The sequence below is a fragment of the Tachysurus vachellii genome, chromosome 20, assembly GCF_030014155.1.
Source record: "Tachysurus vachellii isolate PV-2020 chromosome 20, HZAU_Pvac_v1, whole genome shotgun sequence".
Taxonomy (NCBI): domain Eukaryota; kingdom Metazoa; phylum Chordata; class Actinopteri; order Siluriformes; family Bagridae; genus Tachysurus; species Tachysurus vachellii.
The window spans coordinates 9,464,958-9,487,664 of NC_083479.1; the positions used below are offsets into that span (position 1 = coordinate 9,464,958).

General features: G+C 37.0%; 1 protein-coding gene across 4 annotated transcripts in view; it reads left to right on the forward strand.

Annotated features, from left to right (window-relative positions):
• Nucleotides 1-480: 480 nt before the first annotated feature.
• The window catches only part of erg (ETS transcription factor ERG), a 49,910-nt gene continuing 27,683 nt past the window's right edge, over nt 481-22,707 (forward strand). The window contains exons 1-2 of one of the 4 annotated variants that reach the window (XM_060896719.1): nt 481-495; nt 7,999-8,082. In XM_060896719.1, coding sequence (XP_060752702.1) covers nt 8,035-8,082 — 48 coding nt within the window. In that variant the 5' untranslated portion in view covers nt 481-495; nt 7,999-8,034. Of the gene's footprint in view, nt 496-7,998; nt 8,083-17,920; nt 18,203-22,707 lie in introns of those variants that run through there. The other 3 variants (XM_060896717.1, XM_060896720.1, XM_060896718.1) reach the window with 3 other exon arrangements.

Below are 22,707 nucleotides of genomic sequence, written 5' to 3' on the forward strand. Positions count from 1 at the left end.
ACCCTGATACGCTAGAATGCTAACAGCTACCATATAAAACCCAGGAATTGTGCCGGGCCCATTCAGATTGTCCATAATGCCTGAACCAGAAGGAAGGAATGAAGTGGTAAACCCTACACTTGGCACTGAGTCAGAGTATTGGTCTAATTGAAACCATGTGTGTCCGTGTGTGATCATGTGTAACGGCATGTGTACTGCACTTGCATACTCACTCATATCAGCCTGCCTGAACACTGAGTGTGAGGTGTGTGTGTTTGTGTGTTTGTGTGAGTATGAGGATGCTCAGTGAGATGTGTCCTGTCCTTTTTCCGTACCTACTATAAGTGTTTGCCTCAGTTTTGCCACAGCGCACATGGAGACTGCAAATTACATTGTGCTGTAAATCTTCTATTATAGGCCGTAAAAACTAATTTTAGATTTCCTTCACAGGGACTGTGCTCCCACACTTCGAGAGGTGCCAAGAGATTCGAGAGCCACTTCTGTTGAGCTGTGTGTGTGAGTATATATGAGTACATGGGCACTAATATTGCATAGACTTACAGGTCAGGCTGTCAGTTGGTGGTCTGTGATTGTGTAGCTGACTTTACCAATATTTTACTGGTTTATTTTGTATTGTGCTACTTCACAACTAATTGTTCTTGATTGCGTCACTGTGGGCTGGGAAATGAGAGCACAATCAGAGCACAATTACATGGCAAACTAAGGAGATTTATTGAGACTGTATTCCATGTAGAGCAAACATCGGACAGAGATCTGTCTGTCTATCTAGTGCAGTCTGAATGTGCAAGGAAAGGTAGCTGAGTATGTTTGTGTTCCCACTGGCCCTAAATCATCTTCCAACACACTGGAAATCCTACAATCATGACCTGCTGGAATATAACTGCATATAGTGAATATTTTATTACAACACCACGTAGTAACATTGTCAAGATTCTGTTAATATTTGAGTCAATTTGAGTCACAGTTTGACTAGATTTGTTCTAAAGTTTGGTTTGGTCAGATTTTATTTGATTTGTTTTTATGTTTGAGTCAGTCTATGTTGAAGTTTGAGTTGATTTGCACATTATTTAGTGTATGTTAAAGTTTGAATCGATTTGTGCTTAAGATAGAACTAGTCCATGGTAAAGTATGTTCAGGGTTAGAAAGTTTGTTATAAAGCTTGAATTGATTGTGTTAATATTACTTAATCTATGTAATATAAAGTGTTGGCTGATTTTGAATTTATTTTCTGCTAAAGTAGATTTATTTTTTTGTTATTTGTTTTTGTTCCCCTTATGTTGGTTAGTGCCATAAGACATTATAGTTTAGTGTATTAGCAGATGAATGACAGTCAGGGCTGAGTATTTTGTGCAGTAACGGTGCAGCCTTTTTTAAACCATAAATTAATCCATTTGGCCATCAAATGTTTTTTCCTGGAGACTCTATCAGGCTCCGGTCACAGATCTGCTGTGAAATGTGATGACAAACCTAGCAGTACACTAGCAGGCTTGGTTAGCTTTCTTTCTCTCACGTGGCTTGACAGACTGCATGCACTTTGTCTTCTGGGGCCTCCTTCTCTCTTTTCAAGTGTTTTCACTTGAAATAAGGGAGGATTGTGGCTAACTTTTGGAAAGACTGAATAATTTGGCTCTTGAAATATCCATCAAATGTGTTTGGTGGAGTCAGATGAGCAGTAATCATGTTATTTATTGCAGCTCACCATGAAGACTAAACTCTGCTCAGGACATGTGCACTTGCAGGTGTGCAAAGCAATTGACAGCAGTATTCAATGCATATGTAAATCTGTTAGTGTTTTAACTGCAGTGTATTTTTAGTCGTCTAAATGCTTGTCTTTTCCGAATTTTTTTTAGATACTGCAGTATCCATTCAAATAAAAATTCTGTAGGAATACTGGTTAATTTCATATGTATCACATAAGGCTGGTTTAAACCCAGACACATCCAGATATATACCTCCAGAAAATATTACATTGATTTGAAATGAACTAATTGACTCTCCTCAAGCTTTAGGAAAGTCTTGTGAATATCTGCCATTTCCCTAACATTATGTTGAGTTTACCTGTGTCCAACAAACACAGTGATGTCTTTTTTTATTCCAGGTATGTCATGGCACAACACATTAGTACCTACTAGGTGACTCAGATTTTCACTCACTGATGCTCGGTCGGATTAAGGAACGTATACTGTATAATGTTGAGGGAGAGCCACAGGTGATTTAAGACTGAACGAGTTAGACAAAAGATAGACACAGATATTTTTAAGCATTTTTTACTTTAATAAAAAACAAAGAAGTCATCAACCATCCTATAATTTATTACATGTTTGACAAGATCTATAAACTAATTTTATAACATACTATATGAAAATCTTTCACCAATGTTTAAGCCCGTTTTTTTCTGTAATGAGTGGGAGTGACTGTAAACTCCACTGCAAGCTTATAAGCTCAGCAATAGATGTGCATTTTAGCAGACATTTGAGCTTCCTTTCCTGATAATGTTTACATCATGATACAACAGTACAACAATTTAGAATGTCTTGAAAAAGAAAGAAACAACTGATGTACTAACAACCAGACATTGAACCGGCTGGCTAAAGAAAACAACCATTAGTAGGAAAAACATTGTGAAAGCTGTGAAGAAAATCGCTAAACCAGAGCGTGACCTCACCAACAAGCTCCACAGGGCAGGGTAAAAGAATCACAATCCACAAGCTGCAACTCACTCATCAGTTGTAAAGATCTGAAAGCCAGATTGAAATTAACAATGAAATACAAAGATGAGCCACAAAACCTCTGAAACTGATTAACCTTTATTAAAATGAAGAAAAAGAGAAAGTGTAGAGAAAGAAAGGATCTGCTCATGATCCAAAACATGTAATGTCATGGCTTGGGCTTACTTGGCTGCTTCTGAAACAGACTCATTAATCTTTATTAATAATGTTAATATTAATGGTACCAGCAGAATGAATTAAGAAATATTTTACAGAGAAATGCACATAGTACAATCAGGAGGAACTTCATCATGCAGCAAATCAAAGGCGATGAGTCGGAACATACTGATAAATGAGAAATGGCTTAATTGTGGGGAAAAATCTGACCAAGTCAATCACCAGACCTTAATCCTGAAGAGGAAACTGAAGGTAGAAATACTATAAAACTAACAATTGAAAGATGTTGTTGTACAGGCCTGGAAAATGCAACAATTTGGTGAGGTCTTTGCTTTGGACTTTTGATTGGAAGGTTGCCATGTCCATCAAGCTGCTGATCCCCTGAGCAAGGCCCTGAATCCTTAATTGCTCAGTTGCATAAAAATAAGATTAAATTTTGGATAAGGGCATTTGCCAAATGCTGTAAATGTAACTATGCAAACCAAAAATAATGTTCTAATTCTTATGCTCATGTCAAAATAATGGGCAGACCAAAGGTGCCATGTTTCAAGTTGTTTAGCATATCTACATATAAATCTCAGAACATAATTTATTTTCAGAGGGAACCGTTCTGAACATTATTATGGGACAGTCTACTATTAAAAACTTTAACCTGAGCCCATTTTCTTCCCTTAACTAAATTAAGTCTGCTCTTAGAGATTGATGGGGAAAATGATCACAGATAATCCAATTGTGAGTCATTGTGTAAAAAACAAGATTTTAGATTTTTTTAGACAGATTGACAGCATTTACCTCAGCGTTTGCTAATGTAGTATTTACACATACTTCCACTTAATTAAGTTAAAAAATAAAACCTAAAATTCTGTATTGTTTTTAAGTTTTCTGTTATTAAGCTGTGGATATATCCAATACGATTTCATAGATAGCCTAACAACAATCAAACAAATAAATAATTATATTAAATATTGTATGCTTCCTATCTTTCTGCCAAATGTAAAATTAAAAGTTTACCTTAAAATAAATTAGAGAAAAAATATTTGTTTCAACAGCTTTTGGAGAAACACTGTGGTTCTCTATATTATGAAGAGAGACCATAAAGAATACAGAAAATAAGAAATAAAACTCAAATTTGTTGAACTGGAGAAATAGAAAAAAGATTCATCCACTGTTAGAAAGCAGCGACCACCTGAAAATACTTGCATTTGTAGTAATACTAGTAATAATAATTTATAATAGTTAATAATGAATATGTGGTCAGATTATTATGTGTATGCCTGCATTTCTCCCTGATGTCTTTTAGCTTTTATAAAGATTTTCAAAATTCTTGTGAGTGGATCTATTATGATGTAGCCATATAAATCAGTACAGCATTAGATGATAAACCACAGGTTAATCACACACAAGTATAGCACACAAAGCTCATATACTAAAATAGCTCTGAAGAGTGAAATAAATGCCATAGTGTTGCACACAACCATATGTATCTAATTTGCTAAGTGGGGTAATTCTTTAAGGACTATTAAAATAGTCTGATAAGACCACACACTTGAAAACACACACAGTCCCAAACACACACACACACACACACACACACACACACACCCACACACACACACACACACACACACACACACAACAAGCCACGTTACAGCTAAAGCTCACTTCATTTAAATCGTTTTTTAAATAGTAATTTTTAAACAAAGTGGGATAAAATGTGTGATTAAGTGATTAGGTCCTATATGGACAATTTAATCTAATATATCAGTATCATAAAAACAAAATCCTGATTTTTTTTAATAAGTCTGAATTTTTATGTGTGTGTGGGTGGGTTGTTTAATAAAAATGTTCTTAAATCTGTACTAAATGGTACAAAATGAGGTTTAGTGCTCATGTGGTCTCATGGAATTCGTATGCCGTGGCAGAATTTTCTCCTTCTAATGAAAGAACTAAAAAAAAATGTTTTGCACGATTCTAAAAACAGTATTTTTCATGTTTTCATGCTCCTAATGTTTTTTTTGAAAATAAATCTGTTCAGTAAAGAAAAAAGTAGATAATTGCCTTATTTGCCCTCACACAGTGTTTAATAACACACTAACTACAATGCTCTGCAAACATTTACACTAATTTAGCTTATTTTTAAAATTTCGTGATCTTACCTTGCGTCACATAATTCACCAAATGCCCACACACACACACACACACACACACACACACACACACACACACACACACACACATAAAGAGAGAGAGAGTATCCATGTGAAAAACTGCAGCTGGCCTCTGAGAATAAATTCCTTTAAGGAATGAGTGCCCTTTGATGCACTGATAAATAAAGAATTAGATAATAACATAATGTGCTAACATTTAATCTGCTTATTACTGAACATGCTAAATTTCACAAAGTGACATCATGCACATTTGTGTAAGTTTTTTTTTGTCCGTAACGTTTAGTTGGACAAGCAACCAACACGGTAGAGTTACACTAACTTTATACCAGTTTGAGTAACTCTCAGATATGACATACAATAAGAGTCATATTTATAGCAACTTAAATCCAAAGGTAACATCAATATTTACATGCATTTACAGGGAATGTGTATTCAGAGACTGGTTATATGCACCTGCTTAAGTTGGTTTTCTAGATTTTGCAAATTATTTGATTGTGGTTTACACTTCTGGGGTTGCCAGATTTTTCTAGGGTTGAAGCATTCGAGATGGATTTTATTTTTTGTATCTACACCACAGACATTCAGCAGAAGCACTTGCCTTTAAGCCTGAAAAATTCATGGATAGAAAACACAGCCTGAAAAATCAGCTTGCCCTTTTTTCTTTACAGTATAAAAATGAAACAAGACCAATCCAGTGATGGCAAACACTGGAAATCAACATCTAATAGGTGTTGAGTAAATTGGCAATATATTGATAGTTAGAAAGCTGATAATGTTAGAAAGCTGATGTTCATGTGGGAAAAAAATATTAGCAGCTATAGTACAACGCTATTAAGTAAATATAATTTTTATTATTATGATATTTATATACAATTTTTTGGATATGAATGCCACTCTATGTTGTATTCATAGCACAACTCATACATTTCAGCATGATATATCACGGTTATTATAAACTGTGAGTCTGGACTAAACTGTTCCTCACTGAAAAAAATATTAAACAGGTAAAAACGGGCAAGAAAAGTTCAGGGTCAGAAATATGCATAGATGAAGAAAACAACATTTAGCTCTTAAGTCTGTAGTTATGTGTGATGTGTACAATTAGTATTAAAAACACTATACCCACTTAGTACAAATCTGATTGTGGTACAACACTGCAGCATTAGTGTTTCCGTTTTAAACCAAACGAAGCTTACTGTACTGTACATTCTCACATGTACTGAACATAGTAATCATGAACAGCCACGAGGAAAATAAAGCTGCATCTTATGGCACAGTGTAGCTGGCTAACAGTCTATTTCCCACACGGCTTCTGTGGATAAAAAAGACATGACAGATTTGCCTGTGTAAATAGTAGTTCATAAATGACACAATTAAGTCACTAATTGACATTTACATTTAAGGCAGAATGATGTAAAAAAAAAGTGCTTTATTGTCTCTATCAGTGTATACATTAACACTGGTTCACTAGGTTACAGACTTAGAATACCATAAAAATGACTAAACTCATGTTTTTTTCTCTTACATAATATAAACATGGAAAATAAGGTCTAGTTTAAGTATGCAGTAGTTTAAGAAGTAGGTCTTCACCCATCGTTAGAAAATGGCCAGTGACACAGCTGTTCGGACATCTAGGGGAAGTTAATCCAACCACCTCGGTGCCAGAACAGAAAAGAGTCTTGCTGTATACCAGCCTCTAACCCTGAGAGATGGTGGGAGCAGTCGAGCAGTGCAAGTAAATTTATTTTATTAGATTTTAGTAGTTAGTAGATTTAGATTTAGCCACCAGCAGCAACAATCGGTATGATTAGAAGTAAGAATTCAAAATTAGAGGAGATTGTTCACTCATATCCAAACTTGTCTCATTGTTAGTATACTATAGGAATGGATTTGGATCCCAAATCTGCCTGTGAACATTTGCACTGCGTCCTCCAGTGGATGTGTGTTGTGGGTGTATGGGGAACGGTCCTTAAGTTTTGTGAGCCTTCTGGAATTCTCTTTGTGTTATTTTTAAGTTCTGTGAGCTTTATTGTAATAACCTCAGCAGAAAGAAACGGAACAGATAGAACACGAAAATGAGGGCAAAACAGTGAAAAGAGACACCACAGAATGTCCACTGAGGAAAAAGGGCTGACTGTAGTGCTGTCTGACATCATCTGGCTGATGCTGGAGCACTGCCTATTTTAATGATTCTACCATTTAGTGCAGAGGAGATAAATAACTACACAGTTTCAGCAATGTTTCATGTCTCTGTCCCACCTCAGTTTGCATGAGCCTCATCCCCTCCACCTCCTACACACACACATACACACACTATGCCTCATTTCCACCGTAGGTCCAAGCCAGGTGATGATGCTGATGAAGCATGCACTCTCCCAAACATACTGGCACTGCTTCTAATATAAATAATAAACAAAGTAAACACATTTTGGGCATTGACTACTAAAAATAAACAAAGTTTTGGCTTTCAGAGTCAGACGCTCTGCTCCAGACTGTCTTATGGATATTGCACATTGAGGCTGGCCACAACTATTAGAATCCCTGTGCATACAGTTCTGTGCAATTTTTTTATAAATCTGACGGAGAATCAAATTTCATTATTTACAGATTACATCCAGGCAAATTTTTTGTAGCACCATTTTTACAGTAAAATGTCACACAAAATGTCACACAAAGCAACATGAGTGGTTTGCACCTCTCGTGAAAGCAGGCAGATCTCGATTGGTCCTGATGAGTCCTGATAAACTTGTGAGACTAATCTACTGATTAGTAGATTAGTTCATATAGGATGACCTGCTGCATGAAATCATGAAAATAATAATTAACTGCAGTATCTGTGTCCAACACATTAATATTGAGCATTCTATGTGTGTGTGTTTGTGTGTGTGTGTGCGTGTGTGTGTGTGTGTGTGTGTGTGTGTGTGTGTGTGTATGTGATGTCTCAGGTAAGGTTGTAAGATCTTCAATGCCTCCTAGGGGAAATGGTCCAGACTGGAACAGATCCAGAGCCATATACAGCCTATCATAAGGTATCCTTATACAGTACATACACATAAATAAACGCACTCCACTTGAATAGACACCTGTACCACTGCACGTTTATGAAGTAATCCAATCAGCCACCAGTTATTTTGCAGCAGCACAATGAATAAGATAATTTATATACAAGTGAAGTGCATCAGTTAAGGATCACAATAAATATCAGAATGGGGGAAAATGTGTGATTTAACCGTGACATGGATGTTGATTGCAGATGGGCTGGTTTGAGTAGTTCAGATACTTCTGATCTTCTGGAGTTTTCTCTTTCTCTGGACAGTCTCCAGGGTTTACACAGAGGGCTGCACAAACATCCTGGGTACAGAGGGTCTGCAGGCTGAAACACTGCAATAGATGAGAGGAGAATGACCAAACTGGTCTGAGCTGACATGAAGTCTATAGTAACTTATAGTAGAAATGCATCTCAGAATGCACAAGCCAACAGACTTAATGTGGATGGGCTACAGCAGCAGAAAACTGCAGCAGGTTTCTCTTCTGAGGCTATCATTGGCACAGACTCACTGAAACGGGACAGTTGAAGACTGGAAAAAGTTTGTTTCTGAATTACTCAAACCGGCCCATCTGGCAGTAACAATGATGCCAATGTTAAAGTAACAGAGCTTACAGTTTTCTGTGATTATGTGAACTTGACCTGAAGCTTTTAAACTGTATCATAATTCTATGCATTGTGCTGCTGTCGTGTGGTCGAATGATTAGAAAATGACAAAAATAATCAGATGTACAAGCGTTCCTATTAAACTGGACGTGTATGTCTATTTAAAAAACAAAACGATGAAAACAGATTTTTCTCTCTTACACACTCCAATTATCTCATGCTATGTTGTGAATGGCAGAAGAGCGCAGATGTGGAAAAGATTACAATTCAACATGTGTGTACTGGTTCAGGTGTGACAGTGTGCTTGTATGCAGCTGAATGTTATTTTACTTAACCTTCAGCCAAGCTGTTGTGCTCCTGAAGTATACCTCCTTCACCACAACAGAAGTCTGAGCTGACTATGGTCCACAGCTGAAGAAGTACTTGTGTAATTCCCAGTATGTTTCAGAATTCAGCTATTTGTAGTTCATCTTCATCTCCAGGACCATGTGCATTTTCCCTATCAGCTGCATGAAATCTTTTTTCCTGGTCCACATGTGGTTAGAGTTTGGTGCTACAGTACAGACTGGCTTGTGCTTTATCAAATGTTTGTCAAGCTATGACAGAGATGAGGATGTTGCAGTTTTTAATGTGACCTCAGAGAAATTGTGATGATACACAATCGTGCTGTCTCAGCATTGTTGGATTAAGTACTTTAAAATATAGTTGGTAGAGCTGCAAGTAGTCTTAGCCTGTCGAACACAGAGCACCTGATGTTGTTTTTACAATTTTCTGGCCACAGGCATCAAGATCTTAAAGACTACAACCTTATTTTATCTCATATATGTACCTCCATGCTCTATTCTACAACCAGAATACAAATTTCCAGTCCAACCAGAATACAAAAATCCAGTCCAATCTCTAGGGAGTTTCATTTGAAGATGTCCTCATGTTTATCAGTGAACTGCAGAAAATCTGTATATCTATATCTATGCAATAAATATATAACTGCTATCCATTCTCCACACACCTTTACCTCCTATGTCATGGGGAACCTGAAGCCTATCCCATGAGACTCTGGGCACAGGACAGGGTACACCCTGGACAAGATGCCAGTCTATTGCAGGGCACAATTCCACACACACACACACACACACACACACACACACACACACACACACACACACACACACACACACACTATTTACTATTTACTATTACACTATTTAGAGATGCCAAGCAGACTACAATGCATGACTTTGGACAGTAGGAGGGTATGTGCTAACCACCAAGCCACTGGACCCTTCCTATATATTACTTGATGAGTTTTTTTGTAGGTTACTGTTTTTGCCGCTTGCAGGACACTATAAACACACACACACACACCTTCCTCCACCTGCCTTACCTACCTAAAGTTTTTGTGAGGTTGTAGAAAAACAACAGAACCCTAAGATCAAGACTGAACCCGGGAACCTGAAGCTGTGAAGCAGCAACACTATAAATCAACACTCTGCAACCATGTTCACAAATAATATGTAATATTAAAGGCTTTATTAAACTTATATTAAATAGTTTTTCTTCTTGTACAGTCACAGTTCATTTCATCAAAGTATCAAAAGAGATTTGAAGCTCCTGCCAAGTCCCACTACTTTTATCCATCACCACTGGCCAGCTGTGGCTGAGATGGGTGACATGTTTGGATGCTTTTGTGTGTTGAAAAGAAACGTCAACACTCTTTAAGTTGCTCAGTTTGAGGCTTCAGCTGCAAAGATTAAAAAACGGGAGAAAATATATTGCATAATAAGTAAATTAATGTGAACTCAAACAAATACATATAAACACCAATCAGCTAAACCTTATCCCTGTCCCAACTTCAACTACAGGAGCATGCCAGAAATTCTGTTTGCCGATCCAAGAAATCTGGCATTCAGGAATGTTATTTGCGCAAGGATCAGACCATGGCTTTCTTCTTTCTGGTCTTTTTTCTCTACTTATTTGTGTGCGCTTGTGAGTCAGGGGGACAGACTTGTGGTCTGGTCACATTCACTGTGAACAGCATGTGCAGAAAACCTGCAGAACTTCCAGACATTTGTTATCCAGGAGTCCTCCAGTAGGGCCTCTGCCAAGCTGTGACAGAGACGCTGGCTCACACACGCACACACTTGCATGTGCAGAGTGGCGGCAAGCAGGCCAGCACAGATGAGCTCGCTGTGGCAGGAGGGTAGACGTTCTCTGAGGTAAAAGCTCTGCTCTAGATTTTATTTTTCTCCTTTTCACTCTTCTTCATTTGTTTTGTTTTATATCTTCTCCTATTCATTCCTCCCCTTTCTATTCCTCTTATCTCCCACTTATTCTTTTCCTTTTTATTTCTTTCCTTGTGTATCCTCTCTTCTTTTCTCCTACACTCTGCATTCTCTTCAACTACTGTCCTCTCCTCTGCTCTTTCCTCCTCTCCTCTTCTCTCCTCTTTCTTCCTCTTTCCTCCTGTCCTCTTCTCTCCTCTTTCTTCCTCTCTCCTCCTCTTCTCTTTCTTCCTCTGCTCTCCTCTCCTCTCCCATGTGATCTTGTTCTTGCGTGCAGCATCAGTTTATGTTTTTGTGTGGACTTGTTTCAGTTTTGCGACTTTTTACCTTTAACTTTATCAGGTAAAGCGTTTATATGTACTGTATACATCCGTACTCTGTGTATTATAAAGCTTACACCATGGTGCGCTCTCTAGAGTGACTGTTTGTTTCCACTGTGAAGATGAAGTAGGATGTTGCATCCAGCACACAGATACACATACAGTACAAGCACACAGACACACAGAGACAGTCCATGCAGTGTCTGAAAGTTTGTAGTAAGAATATAAATTCTCAAAAAATTCATCAGTTTTGTGGATATTTCTCCTAATGCATGTTAATGCAAACTAGAGCAGCATGGAGTCTAATGATATTTAATAGATGTAAGACGTAAAGGCTTAATGTGTGCGTGTGTAAGAGTAAACTTACGGGATAATAGTTCTTACCCTGCTGAGCTCTTAAACTGTGTGATGGAAGGATTTACTCATGTTTGATGTAATCAGAACAGACAAGAAACCTTTAAAAACCTTTACAAATGATGTTTTTTAAAAAGTATATTTAACATTTGTTGAATAAATTAAATGTTCTGTATCGAGTTAGGATTGACAATTAATTTAAATAATTAACAACTAGTGTCTTACTATCGCAGCTGCAAATGACATCCTCTTGACAGTGTTCATTGCAATAGATCATTCATTTTTATGTGTTTATGTTATATAGAACTAACGTCTAAGAAAGGAAGCTAGCTAATAACTGAAGCTAATGATTTAAGCAGTAAGCACCTAGCCATTTAGTCTTTTAAATAACTAATGTCAGTGAAAGCAAGAAAGAACTATTAGAAATGTCAACATTTTCCTCAGACGAAAATACTCAATTACCTTAAAATGCACTTCATATACGCTTAGCTTCGACAGCTTATTGTGAGAAAACAATTAGCAGAAAATTTTCACTTCCGACATAGTAAAGTGAAGCGTGAGTTTCTCTTATGAAATCTCCTCATAAACATTGCGACTGGATATGAATGTAATAAATGTTGACAGGAGAGAAACCGAAGTGCTGAATGGCTACTGTTTCAGAAGGTTTTAACTACACAGGGGTGTTTTCTATCTGCAGTCCTGCTGTACATCTCATATTAATCTCTCTCTCTCTCTCTCTCTCTCTCTCTCTCTCTCTCTCTCTCTCTCTCTCTCTCTCTCTCTCTCCCTCCTTCGTTTAACGTGAGAATACAGGAATTCTCTCCTCTCCTCAGGGCATCTGGCACAGCATACCTTCAGCCATGATTTCCTGTAGCAACAAAGAACAGTTTATGTGAATGTTCATGTGTGTGTTTCAGTGATTGAGTGTGTGCTTTTGTGTGTTTTTGAGTAGTGTCCCAGTAACCTTACATGCTGCTGATAGAAAGAGAGCAGTAGTTAAGAGTGCCAGTGGGTTTCCCTGAGGTTTACTAGACTGAGCTACAGAAAAGGAGCCAAGAGCACTCACACTCATGCAAGTTACTGTAGACCACTTCCTGCTTTACACACAAAGCAAGAAATACTTTTATCACCATTCATCAGTCCACAAAGCTGTAGTGAATGTTTGATCGTGTGTGTGTGTGTGTGTGTGTGTGTGTGTTTAGTTACTCCATATTAATGTGCTGCATGGCAATTTAGTTCAGGGAAAGGCAAGCATGAGTAGCAAATCTGGAATTCTTTCTATCGCACAAGACGTCCAGTATATTTCATTATGTTTTTTTTAAAGAAACATTTTCCGTTCAGTCAGCACCCAGTGACATGGACAGTGACATACAGTAGACAGTGACATGGACAGTGACATGGACAGTGACATGGACAGTTTTACGGTAACATACAGAAGGAACATAAATCGAATATAATTATTTTTATCAAAATTTAAATTTAAATTTATATTTCAAAGTTTTTAATAAAAGGACTCAGATAGAGCGGTCGGTCACATTAAATATCCTAATTCAACTGGTCACCTGGCTGTGTAGTGTTTCTTCACAGACATAGACCCAAACTAACGGTCATCCTGAATTGTCTTAGTTACTGGCGATTGTGTATATATGTTACAAATAAGTACAGTTTTCTCCTTTTATTTTAGGTTGGACATGTGCTAGGACTGTGAAATGGCTAATGTACACACTGAGATCTAATCCATTTTAAATGGTACTCTTAACAGGATACAATTTACTGAAGCCCTAAAACTAAAATGCATGTTTGCCACTGGTATTTAATACTATTTACTAAGTACAGCTGGACTTGTTAAACGAATGAATAAATGCAGCAACCTTCTTTCCATACCTAGGTTCTAAATAAAAGAGGTGTATCATAAATGTTGGCTCAGATTTGATACTAGTGTCATGTGGCATGAATGTGTCTGTATTAAGACTACTGTCATTAAGTGGGTATAAACGAGCTCTTAAAGTCTGCTTCTCTAGTGCAATAAGTATTGCTATAAAAGTCTGCAGACCGAGATGATGATAATCTGATACCCTCAGGGCCTCATGGACCACCGTTAAGACATACAGAGATACACACACACACACACACACACACACACACAATTATTGCCTATCCTGGTTTTTCCATGCTTACTCAACTCTTTTGTAGTAACAGTGTGAGACTCTAGGAGGTGCTATGAGCAGAGAGTTTGTGATCACCAAATGCTTCAATGCTCTCTGGTCTGTGTCCCTAACTCACCATCGGTACAACAAGTGACAAGTGTGTGTGTGTATGTAAATGAGCATATTTACGCACTCGCTTCATATACTTTCTGAGCTGAATGAGACTTAAGGAAATGTTGCATTGAAAGCAGAGTTGAGAAGAGCCATTGCAATATGTTTGTGTGTGTGTGTGTGTGTGTGTGTGTGTGTGTGTGATTGAATGTTGTACAGGACATTCCTGTGGAAGGGCCCTGCCCTGTTTCCCAGCCCCCCCATTGAAGAGCATTTCCACTGTAACACACACACACACACACACACACACACAAACACACACACACAGACTCAGCCGTTCGGCTCACTTAGAGAAAGAGCAAAGGTGACTTCCTACAGACATCCTGCAGGATGCCATAAAAATCAAACATCACTTGAGAAAGTGAGAGAGAAAAAGAAAAACAGAGAAATGCAGACCAAAAGGAGACAGAGATATAGAGGGCATTACGTCCCTTTCAGATGACAACTTATAATCTCTTACAATCCATTTTACACAGTAAAAATGTTACATTCCTACAATGTAGGAATTCCTTACAAAAGTCTGGATAAGTAACTACCATGACTAAACTGCGACATTAGTTACTTGCTAATTCTTTTTAAAACTCAATGGCTATAAATAAATGTTTTGTTTTGCATTGTTTTGACTGGAGCCACGGACTCTGAACAGATGAAGCATCTGTTTTGAACTGACAGCAGAGAATAAACACGTACATTTCCAGTGTCATTAAACATTTCAAAAATTGACTTTTTTTTTTTTTGTAAATTAGCCAAGTTATCACTTCTTTAATTAGACCAGAGTGAGCAACCAAAAATAAAAATCAATAAAAGTCTGTGGAAAATCACCTTCAGGCAAATGGCCTCAGCTAGCTGTTACAGATGAACAGACGAGATCTGCTACAGAATCCACAAAAAATAGTCTGAACTACCGCAAGTTATTTTATTTATTTATTTATTTATTTATTTATGCACATCTGCTACACTAGTTTTTCAGGTGCTCAGTTTGTTTTACTGAAATGATTTTCTGGATCTAAACCCAGATTGTTGAGTGATGATAGACAGTGCTAGATAGAACTCTTCTCTCGAAAGCTAGAATTTTATTGTTGCAAGTCGCTGTACAATAAAGTCACCAGTAGGTTTATTCGGCCATAATTTTGCTGTGGTGCTTCATGGTATATTCATGATTTTTCTCACATATAGATTCTATTTTTTTCTTTATATTTCAGTATATAGGCTATATAACTAGGCTAACAGTATTTAGATAACTAAGATTTACATATACACATAGACAGACAGATAGATAGACAGATAGACAGATAGATTTTATTGCTATAAGTTGCTGTACAATGGAATCACCAGCCTTCCTACTAGTGGTTGCCAAACTAGTAACAATTATCAATGGGGTGCAGCTAGCATTCCACTTCACATCACTTTTCTTGCCACTAAAATGTAAGCTTTTGTATGTAGAGTGTTCAGATATATCATACCATACGATTATGTAGCAATGAAAAGTTTTTCACTCTTTGCCATGGATCATGTAAACTTTACTGTCTTCACTTCCATTGGTAGTCTCTAAAGTCAAACTTTTCTCAGCTAGGACACGCCCACTTCTAGTCCCTAACAGTTGTAGGTGCTCATATTGCTGAAAGTCATCAGCATTCATTGAAAACGAATGGTCTCTGGTCACTTTGCCGATGCGAGTCGCTGTACGTGTGAATGCGAGTGTACAGAGTAATCAGAATTACACTGAATTGATTCAAATCTAATTTTGCACAGAACTGTCATTACATTACTCATTCCCAGCACAAGCTGGACAAAAATCAGCATTCAGTTACAAATTGAAACAATGCCTCCTAAAGCTCCAATGAAAGACTATAATTACCTTTCTACATAACTACATTAATCGTGCTGTAACACAAGTGTGTGCATTAGTTACTTTTCTTTTTTAAGAGTGTGCAAGCTAAGTAGTGTACATAGGTTTTTGTTTTTTTATAAGCTTTATTGTCATTTTACTTTTACTTGAAGCACTCGTTTATATCAGTTTCTTTTTAAAGCTTATTATATTAGATTCTTACATTGATAGCACATTATTCAGTAAAACTAATGGGAAAAGTATGTAGTGAGGACTGTGAGAAATCTGGACCTGATTCAAATCCTGGGAATATTGAATTAATTTGATACGTTGTCAGTTGTCATTAAGTTGCTTAATGATTATACACAAGTTATTATTTGTGGACAAAAGTGCATTTTGTTTTATGGTAATAGAGAGTTTCACTTAAGTTACAACATATATTACTTTTTCTTGACTTTTAATTACTCAATTATTATCGGTTTATTTAATCTAAACTACAAGAAATTATGAATATAGGTTTCATAATAGGTCTTTTTTAAATTATTATTTCAAGTGTATGTTCAAACTATGGGGATTTGTTATCCTTCTTTTGCATCCTATTGCTTTCATCTTGTTGCAGAATGAACACACTTGCAATATTTATTGCCTTGTTCCCAACTATCAAATATGGTGAAATCTGTTTTATGTAATTCCTTCATAGCATTAGAAGGAACAACTGCATTCTTGAAGCTCAAACTAAGTTGCAATGTCATTGAAGTTGTTTGTTACGATTACAGTGTACGATTACAGTTCTTTGTTAATTTTATATTTGTCCTTCTGAAAATTAGCAGAGTGGCAGTTTGAACTGAATAAAATGTTTTTGACACTAACTGCTTACAAAACATTTTAAACTCCTCTTGTTACTTCATAACTTCCTCAAATCAACCGCCATTACACAATACCATCTGCAGCCCAGAAACGCACCACTGCTCACACAGGCATCAACACACCCCTGAGCGTGCACACACACACACACACACACAAAAACACACACACACACACACACACACACACACACACACACATTGTATCATCACTACAGTATGGCATACATACATACAGAATACACAAGGTGATTTGTGATGTAATGTATGTTCCTGTTTAATGGCAGCTCTATTACACATATAGCAAAAAGCTTGGTGCTTGGTTGAGTTGTTCAGGTTCTGGATAGTGCAGGACTTCTGAATCAGAATTGTATTTATTTGCAGGAATAATATCTCTGTATATAATATCTTCCATCCTTATCTACTCTTTTACTTCATTGTGTCCCCAACTCTCTGCCTGCACCATGACAAATACTCATTATATAATGAAAACTTCTACATCCTGCCTGTACCAGGTCTTACTATCTATCTGTCTGTCTCTCTTTCCATTTTATGCATAAACACATTTACTACATTGTAAAGTTCAACATAATGCAACGTACCACAGACTAATACACTGTAAGACTGAAAACTTTTAAACTTAGTTACAGTAAACTTGTCATGACATTTGGAGTCGATGTGAAGAAAGTTCACATAAGTTAATGGATCTCTCATGTTTTACAGTGTGTACACTATACCTCATGAATTCTTTATGATCATTAAGGTTGATATGACTATAATTTAATTGTGGTACTTTACAGTATATGTATTTTTCTTATAAATATATTTTATACATTTTTCCCTTTTCTTCCTTAGCTCATGTAGCTTTCCTTATTTCCTCTGCTTCTTCCTCTTCTTGACCTTTGCAACATCATCATCTTCAGTTTCATAGCTTTCCATATTCTTTTATCTAACAGACATTTTAAAGTTTCATGAGCAGTCAGATCTCAGTTCATATGAAGTCACAATACTTAACCAAGATATTGTCATCATACACCAGTTTCCCAATCCGACCTTTATTCTATTATATTTGCCATATTTAAACCATTTGGAAATATTATGTATAACTTAACAGTTGAGAGTAAAAATATAAAATCTAATAGACTATCACGCTATCCGGGACGCACGCCCCTTCTCGAGGACGCCCCACAGTAGGTGAAGTTAACTTAGGTACTGCGCTGTCTCTTAAAGTAACCACATGCTTTTACAGGATACCAACATTGTTTCAGGCTTTCTTATCTCTCCTCTCCCAAATATCCTGTTTCTTCGAGCTGCGTCGGCCAGAACCAATAGAAAGCTCTTCCTGCTATTGGTTGACTTCACTTCCAGCATTAGCACAATCTCATCCGCTCCAAACACTGCTCAGTGGAACCTCAACTTAACACAGTCATCGCCAGAAAAAAACCTCACACATACACATTGCAACTGAAATTTCTTTTTTTTTTAAATACAGGACTATATAGTCCTGTGCTACAATGGCGAGCACTATCAAGGTAAGTTTTTAAAATTACATGACGTACAAAATGACATTTTTTAAATTGCTTTGGTTGTTCACAGAACATATTTGTGCAGGAGGGGTAACACCCTTCATGCCATGGCTATGCAACGAGATTTCCTTTTTGCTGCTTTGTAAATTTCCTTTTTCCTATTCTGACTGTCTGCACCGTTCAGAAAAACCATCAGCATAATGACAAAAGAGCAACAACCGCAATTTATACAAAAAACTCATCTCCAGATGGCCGAACGCATTTTTTTTAAAAAAAAAAAGCAATTTCTTTGTTAAATTCTAAAAGTGAGCATTTTTCCATCCTTGAGGCTGAATATTAAGTGTATGAATAAACAAAGGACAAAATCTGCTCCAGACACAAGCGTCTAACAAAACCAAGCATTGTGTATTATTTTACCAGCTTTAACACTTATTTTACTGTTTAACCTAAAGTGTTTTATAATATTACATATCTTATAGATCCAAGAATTTTCGATGAACTCCATGTCTGTTTATTATGATATTATGAGTGTTAATATGTCAATAGATTTACTTTAACACACATCTGGATAATAAAAAACAGCAAAATAAAAAAATAAAAGTAAAAATTAATCAAACTTATGGATGACTGCAGAATGCAATAAGAGAAATACGGTTATAGGACAAACACACTTCTTAGTCCAAATATAATTCTTGTTTTTACTGGTCTGATATCAAACTGAGTTCTTCTCATTCTTGAAGATCATTATCTGAATGTGTGAAACTAAAAAAAATGCAGAATTGCAAAAAATACTGAATTGAAATGACTCTTTATTGCCCTCTTTAGATACATGAAATACTTTACCTATATAATTAAGCTTAAGCAGTCGCCATAGAAATAATGATTTCTTCATGTTTTTATTATATCATTTTGAAATGTACTGTAAATGGAACTTAAAATTTAAGAATTTTATGTCATTTTTGTTTAGTTATCAACCCCAAATTAATACTTTGTATGTACCACAAAGTACAAATATTTACAATATAGTCACGATCAAGGTTGTGTAACTAAAATTCACTGCACAACATCATTTGAATACATCATGAAAACATCATGAATACATCATTCACAGTAATGATGCAGGTTTTCATGCAGAATTCCTGTTGAAACAAATATCAGCCCCGATTTTGTGGAAAGTCTTTAGATATCTGTTTAATTACAGAAGGTCCGGAATAAATCTTCCACTTTTTTACATTTGTTACAGATATGTATTTAATAACTCATTACCTCTACATACAAATAATGACAGACGTATAAAACACTTTATTAAAAGTCTAATGTGTACCTAAATACAAAATAAATATTCAAAAATTATAATTTCATTATTTTAGAACAAAACACATAACACTACCAAATGGCATAGTCATGTAATGGGCTATTTTAGTGGATTTATTTATATTTTAAAGCTTCAGAGTATGAAGATGCAATATCTGTAGAGTTGAGAGAACGTTTCATGTTATGGCCAACCGTGCCGGACTAATTGTTTAGGCAGAAGTGAGTATGTACGGCGTTCTTTAAACAGTCTTACGCAAACGCATTTCTGGTAAACTCATCAGAAGACTTTGCTTACAGTCTGTACACTAGACTGTCTGGGTTTAGTCACAGAGGTATCACATGAGGAGATCAGCAGTACAAATTCATTTTTAATATAGTTGATAATGTTAGGTATATAGCGTGAGCACAAGACAACATCATAATACTCTGGCTTTGTCTTTGTTGTAAATGTTATACAGGTTGGTCTGCAGAGAATGAGACATTTCTTAGACTTATTTATTTCTTTAAAAAATCTTTGTATAAATAAAAGTAAAAAATTTTGTGACGCTATATAGCTTTCAGTTATTAACACATTCATGGTCTAAACCCACAGTGTTAATTATCACCTCGTAAGACATATTTTCTTAACTCTGCATTAGTTATAATGCTAAAAATGCTCCCATTACTTTTATTAAATAAAAACAAGCTGATATCTACATTTATTTGACAATGGAGAATTGCATTAGTTTTCGGTTAATATTGATGAATAAGAGTGTTTAGGCACTTTTACACACTTTTTAAACACTTTTTTGGAAAGTGCAGTAGAAATCCTATGCAATAATTCATGGCTCTCTCTGAAATCTTCTGCTGACTTTAACAGTTTTTCATCCTGTAGTAAATGAAAAATGATAAAGCAAAAGGAAAAGATTTATGTTATTTAATTACAGTGAAGTTTTTTATTTCGCGGTGTTTGGTGTGATTAGGTGATGATGATGAAACTGCACTGTGATCAATGTCAATGGGAGTTGAAAAAGTGAGTTTCTGAGGAAAAAAGAAATGAGTCAGTGATTTGGGAGAAAGGGGGATGTTTCAGAAACAGACAGTGAATGAAGGACAGTGTGTAAGAGCCTGAGGGGTTTGAAAGAGTGAGTGAGTGAGTGAGTGAGTGAGTGAGTGAGTGAGTGAGTGAGTGAAAGAGTGAGTGAGTGAGTGAGTGAGTGAGTGAGTGAGTGAGTGAGTGAGTGAGTGAGTGAAAGAGTGAGTGAGTGAGTGAGTGAGTGAGTGAGTGAGTGAGTGAGTGAAAGAGTGAGTGAGTGAGTGAGTGAGTGAGTGAGTGAGTGAGTGAGTGAGTGAGTGAGTGAGTGAGTGAGAATAATGAGTGAATAAGTGGGAAAGAATGAAGAGTGAGATTTTGTGTGTGCACGTGTGTGTGCATGTGTGTGTGTTAGTGAGTGTGTGAGAGAGAATAATAAGTGAATAAGTGAGAAAGAATGAAAAGTGAGTGAGTGTATGAGTGAGTGAGAGTGTGTAAGTGAATGAGTGAGTGAGTAAGTGAGTGAGAATAGTGAGTGAGTCAGAATAATAAGTGAGTGAGTGAGTGAGTGTCTGTGTCTGTGAGTAAAGAGTAAGTGAATGAGTTAGAATAATGAGTGCATGAATGTGTGTGTGAGTGAGTGAGAGTGAGTGAGTGTGAGTGTGTGTGTGAGTGAGTGACTGCCGAAGAGTGAGTAAATGAGTGAGTGAGTGAGTAAGTGAGTGAGTGAGAGTGTGTAAGTAAGTGAGTGTGTGAGTGAGTGAGTCAGAAAAATGAGTGAGTGAGTGAGTGAGTCAGAAAAATGAGTGAGTGAGTGAGTGAGTGAGTGAGTGAGTGAGTGGGTGAGTGAGAGTGTGTAAGTGAGTGAGTGTGTGAGTGAGTGAGTCAGAAAAATGAGTGAGTGAGTGAGTGAGTGAGTCAGAAAAATGAGTGAGTGAGTGAGTGAGTGAGTGAGAATAATGATTGAGTGAGTGAGTGGGTGAGTGAGTGAGTGAGTGGGTGAGTGAGTGAGTGAGAATAATGATTGAGTGAGTGAGTGAGTGAGTGAGTGAGTGAGTGAGTGAGTGGGTGAGTGAGTGAGTGAGAATAATGATTGAGTGAGTGAGTGAGTGAGTGAGTGAGTGAGTGAGTGAGTGAGTGAGTGAGAATAATGATTGAGTGAGCGAGTGAGTGAGTGAGTGAGTGAGTGAGTGAGAATAATGATTGAGTGAGTGAGTGAGTGAGTGAGTGAGTGAGTGAGTGAGTGAGTGAGTGAGTGAATGAGTGAGTGAGTGAGTGGGTGAGTGAGTGAGAATAATGATTGAGTGAGTGGGTGAGTGAGTGAGAATAATGATTGAGTGAGTGAGTGAGTGAGTGAGTGAGTGAGTGAGTGAGAATAATGAGTGAGTGAGTGAGTGAGTGAGTGAGTGAGTGAGTGAGTGAGTGAGAATAATGATTGAGTGAGTGGGTGAGTGAGTGAGAATAATGATTGAGTGAGTGAGTGAGTGAGTGAGTGAGTGAGAATAATGAGTGAGTGAGTGAGTGAGTGAGTGAGTGAGTGAGAATAATGATTGAGTGAGTGGGTGAGTGAGTGAGAATAATGATTGAGTGAGTGAGTGAGTGAGTGAGTGAGAATAATGAGTGAGTGAGTGAGTGAGTGAGTGAGTGAGTGAGAATAATGATTGAGTGAGAATAATGATTGAGTTAGTGACTATGGGAGAGGCTGTGAAAACAACAGTGTCTGTGAGTTGCTGATTTGGGGAAATGTAAGGTCACAGGCACTTTGCTGAGCTTTTATAGAGGTTAATGGCCTCCAAAACTTATGGTGTTAATGACAGTTAATCCACCTCCACCCCACTCTCTCTCTCTCTCTCTCTCTCTCTCTCTCTCTCTCTCTCTCTCTCTCTCTCTCTCTCTCTCTCTCTCTCTCTCTCACTCTCTCTCTATGGCCATATCACAATTAGAATGTGGATGGTTAAGCTTTTCCTCTTTTCCATTATCCTCACTATCTACTGCAGGAAGTTGCAGTAGAATACTTCCTGACTGCTGCTGCTGCTGCTTTCAGCATGAATGAGCTTACAGGCTGAATGCGATCTGAAAGCAAACCTGCCTCCCAAATTCATCACTTTGTGATTGTCCTAGTGAATGCATTTATATGAGTGCATATGATCACTGACTTCAGATCAGAGCTGCCAAGTGGTTATAA